General features: G+C 54.6%; 1 protein-coding gene across 1 annotated transcript; it reads right to left on the bottom strand.

Annotated features, from left to right (window-relative positions):
- Positions 1–2,535: 2,535 nt before the first annotated feature.
- On the bottom strand, positions 2,536–11,225 carry KCNJ9 (potassium inwardly rectifying channel subfamily J member 9). Its single transcript, XM_059673408.1, has 3 exons — positions 10,374–11,225; positions 6,620–7,574; positions 2,536–3,986 (listed from the first exon to the last, which is right to left on the bottom strand). The coding sequence occupies exons 2-3, from the start codon at positions 7,467–7,469 to the stop codon at positions 3,643–3,645; spliced, it is 1,194 nt and encodes a 397-aa protein (XP_059529391.1). The 5' UTR covers positions 7,470–7,574; positions 10,374–11,225; the 3' UTR covers positions 2,536–3,642.
- Positions 11,226–13,512: the final 2,287 nt, after the last annotated feature.

The following is a 13,512-nucleotide window of genomic DNA, read 5'->3' as shown; positions in this document are numbered from 1 at the left end:
TTGAGCATTACTGGTTTGCTAAGTGCTGTTCTTCCAGGTGGGGAAACTGAGGCCCAGAGAAGGGATGTGACTTACCCAGAGTTATAGAGCTCATCAGTGACAGTGTCGGGACTAGACCGAGGTCTCCCGACTCCTTGCACTGTACCCGGCGGTGCCGAGTGGCGAGGACAGGTATGGTGGTCTCAGTGCCGCCCATCCCGCCCCAGTGTCTGCCCATTCACTTGCAGTGGATTAACTACCGTGTGAGTGTGTGTGTGGACAGACAGCCCTGCCTCCCGCACAGACTCCAGCTTTCTCATGGAATTCAGCCCATCCTGCACGCCCTCATTTGTTCTTCAGGTGACGCTAGGGTTCCAGGACCTCATCTGTGATTGACGCTGGCTCAGGTGGCCCCGTGACCTGCGGCGAAGACATCCTTTCTGAGCGGACCCGAACTGGGATGGACTCCCGGGACCCACATGTCTGCTTCCAGGAGGCACAGGGCCTCGGCCTCCCAGCCTGGACTGGAGCAGACTGTGGTTCCCCGAGACTTTCAGTGAAGGACAGGAGAGGGGTGTGGCCAGTGTCAGAGGCATGCCTGCCGGGGCACACCTTTCCTCGCAGGAGGCCAGCCTCAGGTCCCGGGAGCTCTGCTTCTCCACTTGCTCTTGCTCTCCCCTCACCATCGGGGGGGGGGGGGGGGGGGCGCTGCCCTTGGAGACTGGGATGAACCAGGAAGGGGGATGTGGAATGGGAATGGCCCTGCGGGGGCTCCCGTCCCAGCTGGGCAGACCGCAGGCCGCAGACACAGCCAGATATTGGGCGTCTCACTTCTCTGACATTCTCTCCCACATTTAATCCCACAAGGATGTATCTGGTGTGTTCGTTGTAGCATCTTCGCTGCAAGCATTTTTGCCCGAAACATTTTCAATGTATAACTAACTGGCCAGAAGGCAATTTTGCTGTGAGAGGGATAAAAAAACTGTTTGACAGTTTGGGGTATTTTTGTATTTGTTTGTTTGTTTTCATTTTTCCATTGACAAACCAATCACCTTCAGCAGACTTCATACATTTAAGCTAGTTGTCATTCTGGTTTCATTTCTCCATTCATAAAGTTCTTGTAGTACTCCCATTTTTAAATTGCATATAAATCTTAGCTAGTTTCCATTGTGGTCTGTTCAGTGATGAGTAGACAGATGCTGGTCTTATAATAGTTAGCATTTCAGCCTTAGCTGGTTTGGCTCAGTGGATAGAGCGTCGGCCTGCGGACTGAAGGGTCTCTGGTTCAATTCCAGTCAAGAGCACCTGCCTGAGTTGTGGGTTCAATCCCCAGTAAGGGGCGTGCAGGAGGCAGCTGATCAATGATTCTCTCTCATCATTGATGTTTCTCTCTCTGTCCTTCCCCCTTCCTCTCTAAAATCAATAAAAATATATTTTAAAAAATAGTTAGCATTTCTTCCAGATAACGATGATTTGCCCCCAAAGTTGGTTTCTTACTTTGAAAGACACCACCTTGGAAGCAGGAAGAGAGGCCAAGGTCCCTCTTTGAAGGCGCAGAGTGGAACCCACATTTCCCACAGAACTAAGCCAAGTAGTTACAGACAACCACAAAATAAAATCAGTGACCTGTGCAGTACTGCCGCGAGGCCACACCCTTTTAAAATGTACTCGAATACCTTGTATTTTGCAATAAAGTCTTTTATTTTTTCCATCACTATGTATCCTCTCTGCCCTTTAGTCTCCTTTTTAATGGCAGAATTGCCTTATAGCCAATCAGGTATGTGGCGAAAATGTTTGCGGCCAAAATGCTTGCAGCGAAGATGCTACTGGGAAAGTAAGAATGCCCAGGGGGTTCCCTCCTTTGCCACTTCCTGCTGCAGCTCCCTACCACCTCCCCAGGAACCCCCTCAGGGCCACTACTGCCCCCTCCTATCTGAAATGCCTGCTTATCTTCCCCAAACACTCTCTCTAGCTGTCACTCCCTGTTTCCACGGATGGGGGAGTTCCTGGGCCCAGAGTTAAACTCATCAGCCTGGGTTTCGGGGTACCTCTCCCCACACAAGACTGCACTCTGTATATCTCAGTCTCCACCCCAAGATCCCCCAGCTTCTCCTCAGCTTGTGTGCTCCCTCTCCAGGTCTTCGCTTAGAGCAGGAGCCCTCCAACTGTGGTCCGCATTCCAGCCGTGTCAGCGTGACCTGGGAACTTGTTAGGCATGAAAATGTTTGGTCTCCACCTCAGACCGATTGAGTCAGAAGCTCTGGGAGTGGGGCCACAGTCAGTTTCCACAGCTCTTCAGGTGACGCTGATGCACACTCAAGTATTACAGCTGATGGCTTAGACCAGGGGTGGGCAAACTTTTTGACTTGAAGGCCACAATGGGTTCTTAAACTGGACCGGAGGGCCGGAACAAAAGCATGGATGGAGTGTTTGTGTGAACTAATATAAATTCAAAGTAAACATCATTACATAAAAGGGTACGGTCTTTTTTTTTTAGTTTTATTCATTTCAAACTGGCCGGATCCGGCCCGCGGGCCGTAGTTTGCCCACGGCTGGCTTAGACATTCTCCGTGCCTTGCTCAACCCCCAGCTTTCAGATTACCAAACCCTTCTACCCCTGCCCAGAGACTGCTCAGGTTCTCCATTTGAAACAGATGCCATGGGAGTATTTCTGTTTTTCCCAGGCGCACTATATTCCGAGATAGGAAATGGGTCTCGGACTGTCCATCCCTATGTGCCCAGTTCAGTGTTCTAAGCCCAAAGGGCACCCTATGAATGGTATGAGTGACTCCTTCTCACTAATTCTGCTTTCCCAAGGGCCCCTGTGTCCCAGCTCTAGTGAGCTCACCTCAATCTCTCCCTGGCCCTCTTCCTCCTCAGAACCCCTCTCTGCCCTCCACCATCGCCAAGGTGTTTATGACATTTCACTCCTTTGCCAGGGCCCCAGCTCTGGTAGCTCCCTACTTTTTGCTTCCCTGTGCAACAGACAAAGCCATTCACACCTGCTGAGCCACGCCTATGGCCCCTCATCCTCCCATTCAGCCTGCCACAGGGGTAGGGGTGGAGCTGGGAGGGCAGCCTCCTCAGCTCTGCCCACCTCCATCTAGTTTTCTCTCCTCTGGGTCAGCTGGGCTACTGTATCCTGTGAGACAGGTGTGCCAGGCACAGGGAAGCAGGCTGAGGAGGTGAGTGCGGGCTAAGATCCAGCCCACGTTCTGTGCCCCAGGCCACTCACCCTGGTTTGGGGTGGTGTCAGTCTGGAGGAAAAGGGTGCCTGTTTAGAATTTGTACAAAGATGCTCAGTGGGTTAGCAGCAGCCCCGAGTGCACCACCTGTCTGTCGGTCCTCTTACCTATCCACTAGCTGTCTCCCTGTCTGCTTCCACCTTCCCATCCAATCCACATAAGTCCATCCTTCTGTCCATTCATCCACCCATGAGCAGATGTGAAGGTCAAACACGAGAGGCTGGTAAGTTCACGCTCCCTGCCCTCCATTCTCTTGATATCAGGATGCCTCCTTCCACATTGGATCCTGGACTCGAGATTCTGAGGGGCCCCTCCAGCCTTAGCACGTTCCCAGGCACCTCACCGGACTCCTCCACCTCCACTATCCAGCTCCCTAGGTACCTGTGTCTGATCCTGCCATAGGGGTCTGCAAAGCTGGTCACACCTTAGACTCACTCTCTGGCGGGGGCAGGCAGCCATTCTTCCCCTTGTCAGCCCCAGCCTCTCCCTCTGCCTCCTCCCCTGCCCCCTCCCTTGCCCCCTCTTCCTCCACTCTCTCATCCAGCCGGCTGGGTATAGACCAGTAGAGATGGGCATCAAGGCGGGCCTCTGCCTCGGCCAGCTCCCGGGCACTGCATGAGGGTGTGGGCACCTCAAAAGTCTGGTGGAAGCTGGCATAGTCCACCTCGTAGAAGCCGTCCTCCAGGGTCAGCACTGATGTGAAGCGGTGGCCCCACAGCACCTCGTCCACCAGGTAGGAGCTCCGAGCTTGGCATGTCATTCCTGGGGGGAAGGGCATGGGTCAGAGGGATCCCAGCCCCAGGCTTCTCTCTCCTGCCTCTCGCTCCATGACCTGATTCCCAACACCTTGCCTCATATCCCTCCCCAAGGGCCCCACCCCCTTTTGGTCCAGCCCACTTTTCTCCCTTTCCCAACTCCTGAACTTGTTCAGTTCTCTCATCTCTCGTCCAGCCCCTCTTCATCTCCAACTTGCTCTCTCCCTGCCTCTCCACTGGAGATGCCAATCAGAGAAGCTTAACCTTAAAATTGACCTTGGGGATCATCTAGTCCAATGTCCCTCTCCATATAGGGTTTCCCACTGGAGCATTCCCAACTGTGGGCATCTGGCTTGCACTCAATTACCTCCCAGAATCGAGAGCTCACCACCTCGCAAGGTGCCTGCTCCTTTGTGCGATGGATGTAATAGTTGAGCTAAAATCTGCCTCCCTGGATTGCCACCCTTTGGTTTCATTCCTCCTGTATGACACCCCTTCAAGTATCTGAAAGAGGTTCCATCTCATCTTCTCTTCTTCAGCCTGAACATCCCCGTCACCAGTGCTCATGTGACCTGGGTTTCCAAAATTTTACTTTCTTGACTGTAAACCAGAATGGCCAAGGAGGATCCATTAAGCACTCTCTGATAAGGAGTCCAATTGAGGCCTGATCCTTGCATGAGAGGGCTTCGCACTGCTCTCTTCTGGCCATGATGCTCTAGAGCAGTGGTTCTCGACCTTCCTAATGCCGTGACCCTTTAATACAGTTCCTCATGTTGTGGTGACCCCCAATTTCATTGTTACAAATTGAACATAATTAAAGCATAGTGATTAATCACAAAAACAATATGTAATTATATATGTGTTTTCCGATGGTCTTAGGCGACCCCTGTGAAAGGGTCGCGACCCACAGGTTGAGAACCGCTGCGAGTCTAGCCAATAGGGCCCAAGATTACATAATTCGTTGGAAGCTGGATCACACTGCTGTGGCCAACTCAAACCCCCAGTTCTTTCTCACCAGAGCTCTTCCATGCTGTGCTTACATAAGTGATTTTTTTAAAGTCTAAATGTAGACTTTTATATTTACTCCTTTTAAATGTCATCTTGTTGGATTTGGGCTCATTATTCTTGCTTTTCAAAAGCATTTTGGATCCTGACTCTCACACTCAAAATAATACCATCCTTTCTAGTTTTGCCGCTCCAGAAGTCAGACAAGCTCCATCCCTGTCTTCTCCACCCCACCCTCCTGGCCCTGGGCCTGTGTCCGGTCCTCCCTCTTGGGTGGGCACACCTCTAGGGCAAGCGGTTCTCCTCCCCCGGGGCCTCTCCTTTCCACCTCAGCCCACCTGCACCTCCGAACAGGGGGGCAGGGTGAACACCAGCTGACCAGACTGGCTCTCACCAGGGCAAGCCCCACCCAGAGACACCTCAGGGTCATGGCAGCCTTCCTTCCCTTGAAGGCGGGGATAGGAAGCTTCCAGTGAGGGAGAAGAAGAGGCCGAAGGGACCCTGGGGACGGGGCTGAGACGGAGAGAGGGAGGGGCTGGGTGCCCAGGGAGAAGAGGGATGGGCAGGAACATCCTTGTAGGGGAGGGGCGGCCTCAGGTGCTGGCAAAACAGCTGGAGGGATAGCGAGAAAAGGGGGTGGGGTGAGTGGGGAGGGAGAGAGCTAGGGGGCCCCGGGGGTGGTTAAGAAGAAAAGGGGAACACGAGGCAGAGGGTGTGGGTAGAGGATCAGCTTGAAGGGGCCAGGAAGAGGCTTGTGGGAGAAGCCGGCAGAGTGCAAAAGCTCTGACAACAGTGGCCGGAACCACGTGGGCCTTCGGCCATCCACCTGCAGTTCTTGAAGCCGCCTCCCACTCGGAGACCTCAAGCCCCGAAGGGCCTCCCCGCTGCGGGCGCTGACCTTCTCCTGCCTTCCTCCAGGGCCTTCACTGTGCAGCCTGAGTTGGGGGCACTGACGTCACAGGGCGCTGCCAGTCCTCCCGGAGCCACTAGAAATGCTAAGAGCACCTAGTTCCTTTGTCGGTGGAAGTTGAGACTCTTTGGATGGATGGGGAAACTGAGGCAGAAGTGAGACCAGGTGTCAACCTCTCGTTAAAGGCCAGCCTGGGCCAGCCTCTCAGGTCAGGGAACACCCTCACCACCAAATTCCAGGGGCCTGGGCAAGACTCTCAGACCCGCCCCCTTCCAACCTGTAGCTCTAAACACCGAGGCCAGATGCCTGCCCGTTCCAGGCGTGGCCACTGAATAGCCCGTGGCTGCAGACGACTTGCTTAACCTTCCGTTGGGCAATCTCCTCTGAAACACGAGCACAATAACAAGTTCCCTTGGAGAGGTGCTCGTTAAGATTGAATGAACTCGGAGGTGTCAGGTGCGTGGGAGCTGCAGGACAGAGAAGCACTGATCACAGCCCTCTCCCTGAGCCCAAGGGCAGACCCCTCGGCCAGGGCCCAGGCCAGGGTCGCTTCGGGGATCTCCCGGCTCTCCCGGCTTCTCGTTGGGGTCACTCTGCTTACATGCCCTGGCCAACCGAGGTCCCCCTGTCTCTCCGTATTCTCACCCCCCACCAGCCTCTCGGTCTAACCCACCCCCCGGCCCCGCCCCGCCCCGCCCCGCCCCGCCCGCCGCCTGCCCGCGCACCCGTGGCTTCCACCATGCCCTCGAGGATCACCACGATCTCGAAGTCGTCCCTCTCGAGGGCGCGGCGCGACGCCTCCCAGAAGGGGCTGGCGGCGTCGATCTCGTGGCTGATGACGAGCGGCGAGACCAGGAAGAGGCGGTCGTCGCCCGTGTCGAAGCCCACGCTCAGGTCGGTCTGGTGCAGCGGGATGAACTCGCCCTCCTGCGTCTGGCGCGAGCGGATGAGCTTGGCGCGGATGGAGGCCTCCACGATGTGCGAGGAGCGCAGGTCGCCCACGCGGAACATGAGGCAGAGGCGGCCGTCGCGCAGGGACACCACGGCGTGCGACGAGAAGACGAGCGTGGCGGCGCGCTTGTTGGGCTGCGAGATCTTGACGAACATGCAGCCCACCATGAAGGCGTTCACCATGGAGCCCAGGATGGCCTGCAGCAGCAGCAGCACGATGCCCTCGGGGCACTGGTCGGTGATGACGCGGTGCCCGTAGCCGATGGTGGTCTCGGTCTCGATGGAGAAGAGGAAGGCGGCGACGAAGCCGTTGAGGTTGTTGACGCAGGGCGTCCAGGCCGCGTCCTCCAGGTGCTCCAGGTCGCCGCGGCCGTAGGCGATGAGCCACCAGATGGCGCCGAAGAAGAGCCAGGTGAGCGCGTAGGCCAGCACGAAGAAGAGCAGGCTGAGGCGCCACTGCAGGTCCACCAGCGTGGTGAACAGGTCGGTCAGGTAGCGGTACGTCTCGCCCGCGTGGCCCTGCTGCACGTTGCACCGCCCGTCCTTCTCCACGTAGCGCTGGCGGCCGCGCCGTCGGGGCGGCTCCTCGGGGCCCGGCGAGAAGGCGGCGTTCTCCTGCGCCATGGCCCCCGCAGCGTCGGGGTCGGGGTCAGCGCCCCCACGCGCGCCGCCGGGGTCCGCACCGCCGCGGTCCGCCGCCTCTCGGTAGCGTCGCGGCTCCTGCAGGCACTTAAAGATGGACCGAGTTAACCGGGCCACGGAGGGGCAGCGACAGCCGGGGCTGGGTGCCCAGAGGGAAGCCCTCCTGCCTGTCTTTTCCTCCCCTCGCCTCCCCTCTTCTCCCCTCCACTCCCCTCCATTCCCCTCCCCTCCCCTCATTTCCCTCCCTCCCTCCCTCCCTCCCTCCCTTCCTTCCTTCCTTCCCTCCCTCCCTCCTTCCAAAATATATCAAAATATATTTTTATTGATATCAGAGATGAAGAGAGAGAGAGAGAGAGAGAGAGAGAGAGAGAAACATCAATGGTGAGAGAGAATTATTGATCAGCTGCCTCCTGCACACCTCTTACTGGAGATGGAGCCTGAGACCCAAGCATGTGCCCTGATGGAGGGTGGGCGGAGGGACAGACCATGACCTTCTGGTTGGAACCATGACCTTCTGATTCATAGGTTGACACTCAACCACTGAGCCACGCTGGCCTGGCCCTTCCTGCTTCTTGGCCTCAGTCTCCACATCAGTAGAATGGGACAATACATACAACCCCCGCTGCTCCCCCAGCTCACAGAATCATGAGGATCAAATGGGACGGCACTATCCAAGTGTGATGATTATTTCCAGGGGGAGGCGGTGCAGAGATCGTGGCCCTCCACCTCTGACCAGGGTGTGCAGCCCTCCAGGGCCTCCCAGGGCGAAAGGCCCAGGCAGGGGAGCAGACTCCTGGTATCATTAGCCCGTGGCTGCCTTGGCTCCTTGGGCAGTTAATCTTCCTCTCCAGCAGCGATTGTCAACCTTTTTCATCCCGTGGCACACAGAAGCTAATTACCAAAATTCTGCGGAACTTTTTCTGACAGAAAAATAGGTATAGTTTTGACTCATTCACACCGGACGGCTATTGTTGGGTTGGCTGTGGTAATTTTTTAATTGGACAATCTAAGGGAAAAGAGGTCAGTGCTCCTGAGTACATAGTTGAATGTTGCATCTTAAGACTGCGGCGTGCCCTGGCATCTGGGTTGGAAACCGCTGCTCTGCTGCACCCCCTCCCTAGCTGCTGTCAGGCCAGTGCCCTAACCTCTGTCCCCACAATTCACCCTGACGGTCTAACCATACCCAGGTCTTCTGAAGTTCACCTGAAGACGGACACAGGAAGTCCTGCCAGTCCTGCCTCCCTGGACCTCACTCACGCGCTCCACCCCCACCCACATCTTATCCTCAACAAGCTTACAAAGGAGAAAGGGAAGTGGCCGAGAGGAGGGGACAGTCTCCAGGGCAAGGGTTGAAAACCCCCACACCAGGAAATCCCCGCTGGAAACCTCCCTGAGCACTGACCATGCCTGTTGCTACTGTAGAATAACCGTTTTCCCGGGTTCTTTCCACAGCGGGGACAGCCTGGAATGGGCCAAGGACATGCCGTCGCACAGACGCTGGGGCAGAGGGAGCGCCAAGCTCACCCGGAGTTAGGCTTGCCTCCCTCTGCCCTCCTGTTCTCCGTGAGATGTCACAAATCAGGGCCAGTGAACACTGAGCACCCACATTTACTCCCCCTCCCCTCCAGTTCTTTCCCACAACACCCTACCTCCCACTGACTGTCCTCACAGACATCCCTGCACCCACCCCATCCTCCAAAGCTCACATTCCACCTGACTTTGCCTCAAATTCTTGCTCTGGAAGGAGCTCTCTGAGCTGTAATCTGCCCTGAGAGAGAGGTCTGGGGCCCTCCCCCAGGCCCCCAGGGCCCCTAGGAGATGTGAACCACACAAGGAAAGGCTTAGAATGAGGATTGGAGACTTCTCCATCGGCCTTTCTTCCTGGGATCATCCTTTGCCCCCACTTCAAGGAAACCTGAGCTGCAGGGGTGGGTTTGGAGGGAGGAGTGTGGCATGAGGATCACAGGTGCCTGCATGCTCGCCCAGGCCCGAGGAGAAACAGCCTGGCTATGTAACCCCAAACCCAGCGCTCCGGAGTTTAAGGTCTGGAGTGAGGTACTCTGCAGCTAGACCTCTGGAGGCCGTGTGTGTGTGTGTGTGTGTGTGTGTGTGTGTGTGTGTGTGTTGGCACAAGAGGAGCAACCAACACAAGGTGTCTTAGAGCTTAGGAAACCCCAATTTTATTTTCCAGGAGGAGTCAGGGGACACAGGGTCTAGGAGCCCCAATGCAATGGCAGATCAGGGTCTTCCCCTCCCCCAACAATGGGCTTCCCTTCCCATCCCTCAGCCCAGGATGCCCGCAGGAAGTGGTCTCTAAGCCCTGGCGGCTCACAGACCCCAGCGCATACAGACAAGTACGGGAGCCCCACTCATTCCAGCTTCAGGGGGACGGCCAGGTGTTCTCTCAGGTAATCTGACCCCCAGCTGGCCTGCTGGGACTGACCTCTCAGCCCAGGGGCGGGGAAGGAGCCCCAGAGTGATCCCCCCAGAACTCTCACTCCCTTTGCCCAGGGATCTAGGTGAGCCCTCCTTTGATGGGGTCCCCTTTCCTGCTGTCCCGAGTGGGCTGCATTCTCAGTGGGGAAGGACAGGTGTGGAATTATCCCCTCTATCCCAGGTGCTCTGGTTTAGACCTGGTTTCTGTACCTTCTCTCCAGAGTCTTGTTCCTCCAGCCTACTGCCTTTTAGTTTTCGTGCATACCCTGACCCCTTTCCACATCTTCCTGGATCTTGCTTTCTTCCCCTAGGAAGTGCTCGCCAGCAAGGAGGCTTATATTTTGGAAGGAGATCTGGTGAAAAACTCCCTCAGGAATCAGCTCTCCCCAAACCCCCACTTGCCATGGAAATAGGGGCCCACCCCCCTCCCCTCCCTGCAACTCAACTCACAGTCCGTGGAGAGGAGAGCAGCGGGCAGCAAAGACCCCTGGAGGGGAGTGTCCATGCCCCTGACACGGCCCCACACCCGTCCCCTTGGAGGGTGGGAGCCACCGAGGACACGCTGTTTCTCCTAAATGTAGCGGCAGCTCTGACTAGGACTTGCTATCTGTGTCATACCCACTTCCCAGGCTCCCCTGCTCCTCTCCTGTTTCCACAGCAACCAGTCTGGCGACAGCTCTAGAGCATCCCCCTTCCCTCCCCAGTCCTGGGTACCACTAGAGGCTGAGCCACACGCCGTGGTTATTTTTAGCCCAAGTCCCTCCTCTTGGACAGCTCAGAGCTTTGCCTTCTCACCCCCTCAGGAAAGAAAAAGAAAGAAAAAGGAAAAAGCTGCGTGCTTGCTCTTTCCTGGGAAGATCCTTGCTCTGGGAAAACGCAGGCCCTGACGCGTTTGGGAATAAGGTGTTTGATTTCCTGGGGACTCAAAGGGCCGTGTGGGAGCCGGCAGCTCATCACTTCCAAGGGGCCTCCTGCTGCTCTCAGGTCAGGCCGAGCATCACAGTCTATTTCTGGAGAGGGCCCCCGTGATCCAGAAAGAGAGAGCGAGAGGGAAAGAGCTCCCCCAAGGAAGGGGAGCTGGGCCAGGGGCTCTAACCCATGTTACTAAGTTGTGATGTGGCCCATAGGAGTCCCCACCCTTCCCGAGCCACAGCTGTTCCATCTCTCACAGGGTGTGGGCCTTTCCCCTGCTTCACAGGTGTGCAGACCGAATGAGGCAATAGATACACAGGCCTTTGAAGTTAATTCTGTTAGAAAGTCTAGAAACAATTCAGATGTCCAACCGCGAAAAACGGCTAGGTTAGGGCTTACTAACTACTCATTCAGCAAACGTTTATGGAGTCCAAGTGCCAAGAACTGTGCTAGGTGGGGTTGGTTACAGAAATTAACGTCTCTACGTAGGACAGCTCCTGGCCCCAGGGGGAGATAGATGCGTCCATGCATTGTACTAACACTACTGCTAATCACTTGTTGAGCATCAGCTTGAAGTAGATACATACCCTCATTTAAGAACCCTGTGAGATACCCAATGAGGTAAGTATCATTTGCTTCATTTTTTTTATTTTTTTATATGTATTTTATTGAGTTTTTACAGAGAGGAAGGGAGAGAGTTAGAAACATCGATGAGAGAGAAACATCGATCAGCTGCCTCCTGCACATCTCCTACTGGGGATGTGCCCGCAACCCAGGTACATGCCCTTGACCGGAATCGAACCTGGGACCTTTCAGTCCGCAGGCCGACGCTCTATCCACTGAGCCAAACCGGTTTTGGCTATTTGCTTCATTTTTAAATGAAAAACGAAAAAGTAAAACTGAGAAAAGGTGAATGATTTACCACATGTCACAGAGTTTGGATAACGGCAGAGATGACAGTCAAACACACACCTGTGCCACCCCCTCCCGTGCTATTCTCACAAAGTTACACTGCCTCAATAATATTGGTGGCATATCAATATAATTGGTTACTATTTTATATATGTAAATGTGCCTGTAGGCACACACTTACATAGAAAATTCTTATAAGTTGATCATAACTGTATAGAAATTGCTGTAGGAATACTGATTAAAACAAGGAAAGATTTTGGAGAAATTGAAATACCTCAATGTTCATTTTCTCCAGGGAAATAATTAAAAGCAGAGAGTGTTATACAAACACTGGGTGTTGTTATTATATTATTATTAATCTGTTCTCCAGATTCCTTTTTTTAAAAAAAATATTTTTTTAATTGATTTCAGAGAGGAAGGGACAGGGAGAGATAGAAACATCAATGATGAGAGAGAATCATTGATTGGCTGCCTCCTGCATGCCCCGCACAGGGGACCAAGCCCATAACCTGGGCATGTGCCCTGACCAGGAATCAAACCGTGACCTCCTGGTTCATAGGTTAACGTTCAATCACTGAGCCATGCCAGCCGGGCTATTCTCCAGATTTCAACAAGAAGAGCAGGAAGAGATAGAAATGGACACCAGAGGATAAAAGTTCCTGGAGTGAACTGGCAAGATGGGGAAGATGGTACTAAATAATATACTCTCTGGAGGCAGTGACTGGGTTCAATCCCAAAGCTGTCCACTACCAACTGGGTGACTTTGAGCAAGTTGCTTCACCTCTCTGAACAGTTCCTTCACCTAAGATATGAAAACAACAATGTTATCCATCCCTTGGGGTTGTCATGAGGATTATGTGAGGCAATGCCTGGCACATTGTAAATACTCAGTAAATTCTTGCTTCCTCTTCCTCCTCCTCCGGGTCATGATCCTCACCATCCCAGGCATCTCCTGAGAGCTCCACCCACCCTGTGCCGCCTTCCTCTGTTCTGGTGCAACCCAATGAGACCTGCAGGGGGCACTCCTGGTACATGGCCCTTCTCTCCCCAGCCCTCTGCTGGTGTTTCTTGTTCCAAGTGGAAATATCGAGTTTTCGGCTGAGATTGGCATCAGGAGGGCTGTTAAAGCCCCAGTCAACATCCCCGTCTCCTGGGCCGGGCCCTGTCACCTGAGCCTTGGGACTGCTAGCCTGCTTCTCTCTGTCCTGCCAAGCGGCCGCTCATGTTGGTTCCGCTGTGCCAGGAGCTGGGAGAGAAGAAACCAAACTCCCGGGCAAGAACGCATTTGCATAGAACTGGCCCCATTTCCTGGAGGGGGACATCACAGGGCTGGCAGGGCCTTCTAGAAGGAGGACCAGCCAGTCCCTGCCTCAGTCCGGGCTGCCCTGGGTCTGGCCTCGTGGACAGGAAGGGGCTATTAACCACTCCCTGATTTACTGATCCTGTAGGTCCTGGACGTTACCTGCTCTCTAAACCTCAATTCCTGTTCACCACTGAGCTTGACCACAGTGAGAGGAAAATAGCTTTCTCAGGTACCCCAGGATTCAGAAAAATGGGTGAGAGCTCAGCTTTCAGATATTGTGAGATAAAGAAAGCAACTTCACAAGGAACCAATGAACTATGTCTGTACAGTTGTGATGATGGGAAGCTGGGGTTGGAAATGGAGAATATGGAGGGCAGGGGGCGCACAGCTGGGGCCACATTGCTGGTGTGTGAAGAACCTTGGAACAGACCTCTCTCAGCAGATGCGTTCCTCATGTATGGC

This window comes from Myotis daubentonii, chromosome 18 (genome assembly GCF_963259705.1).
Source record: "Myotis daubentonii chromosome 18, mMyoDau2.1, whole genome shotgun sequence".
Classification (NCBI taxonomy): Eukaryota; Metazoa; Chordata; class Mammalia; order Chiroptera; family Vespertilionidae; genus Myotis; species Myotis daubentonii.
The sequence above is the reverse complement of the archived record's forward strand: the minus strand, read 5'-3'. Positions and strand labels throughout refer to the sequence as shown.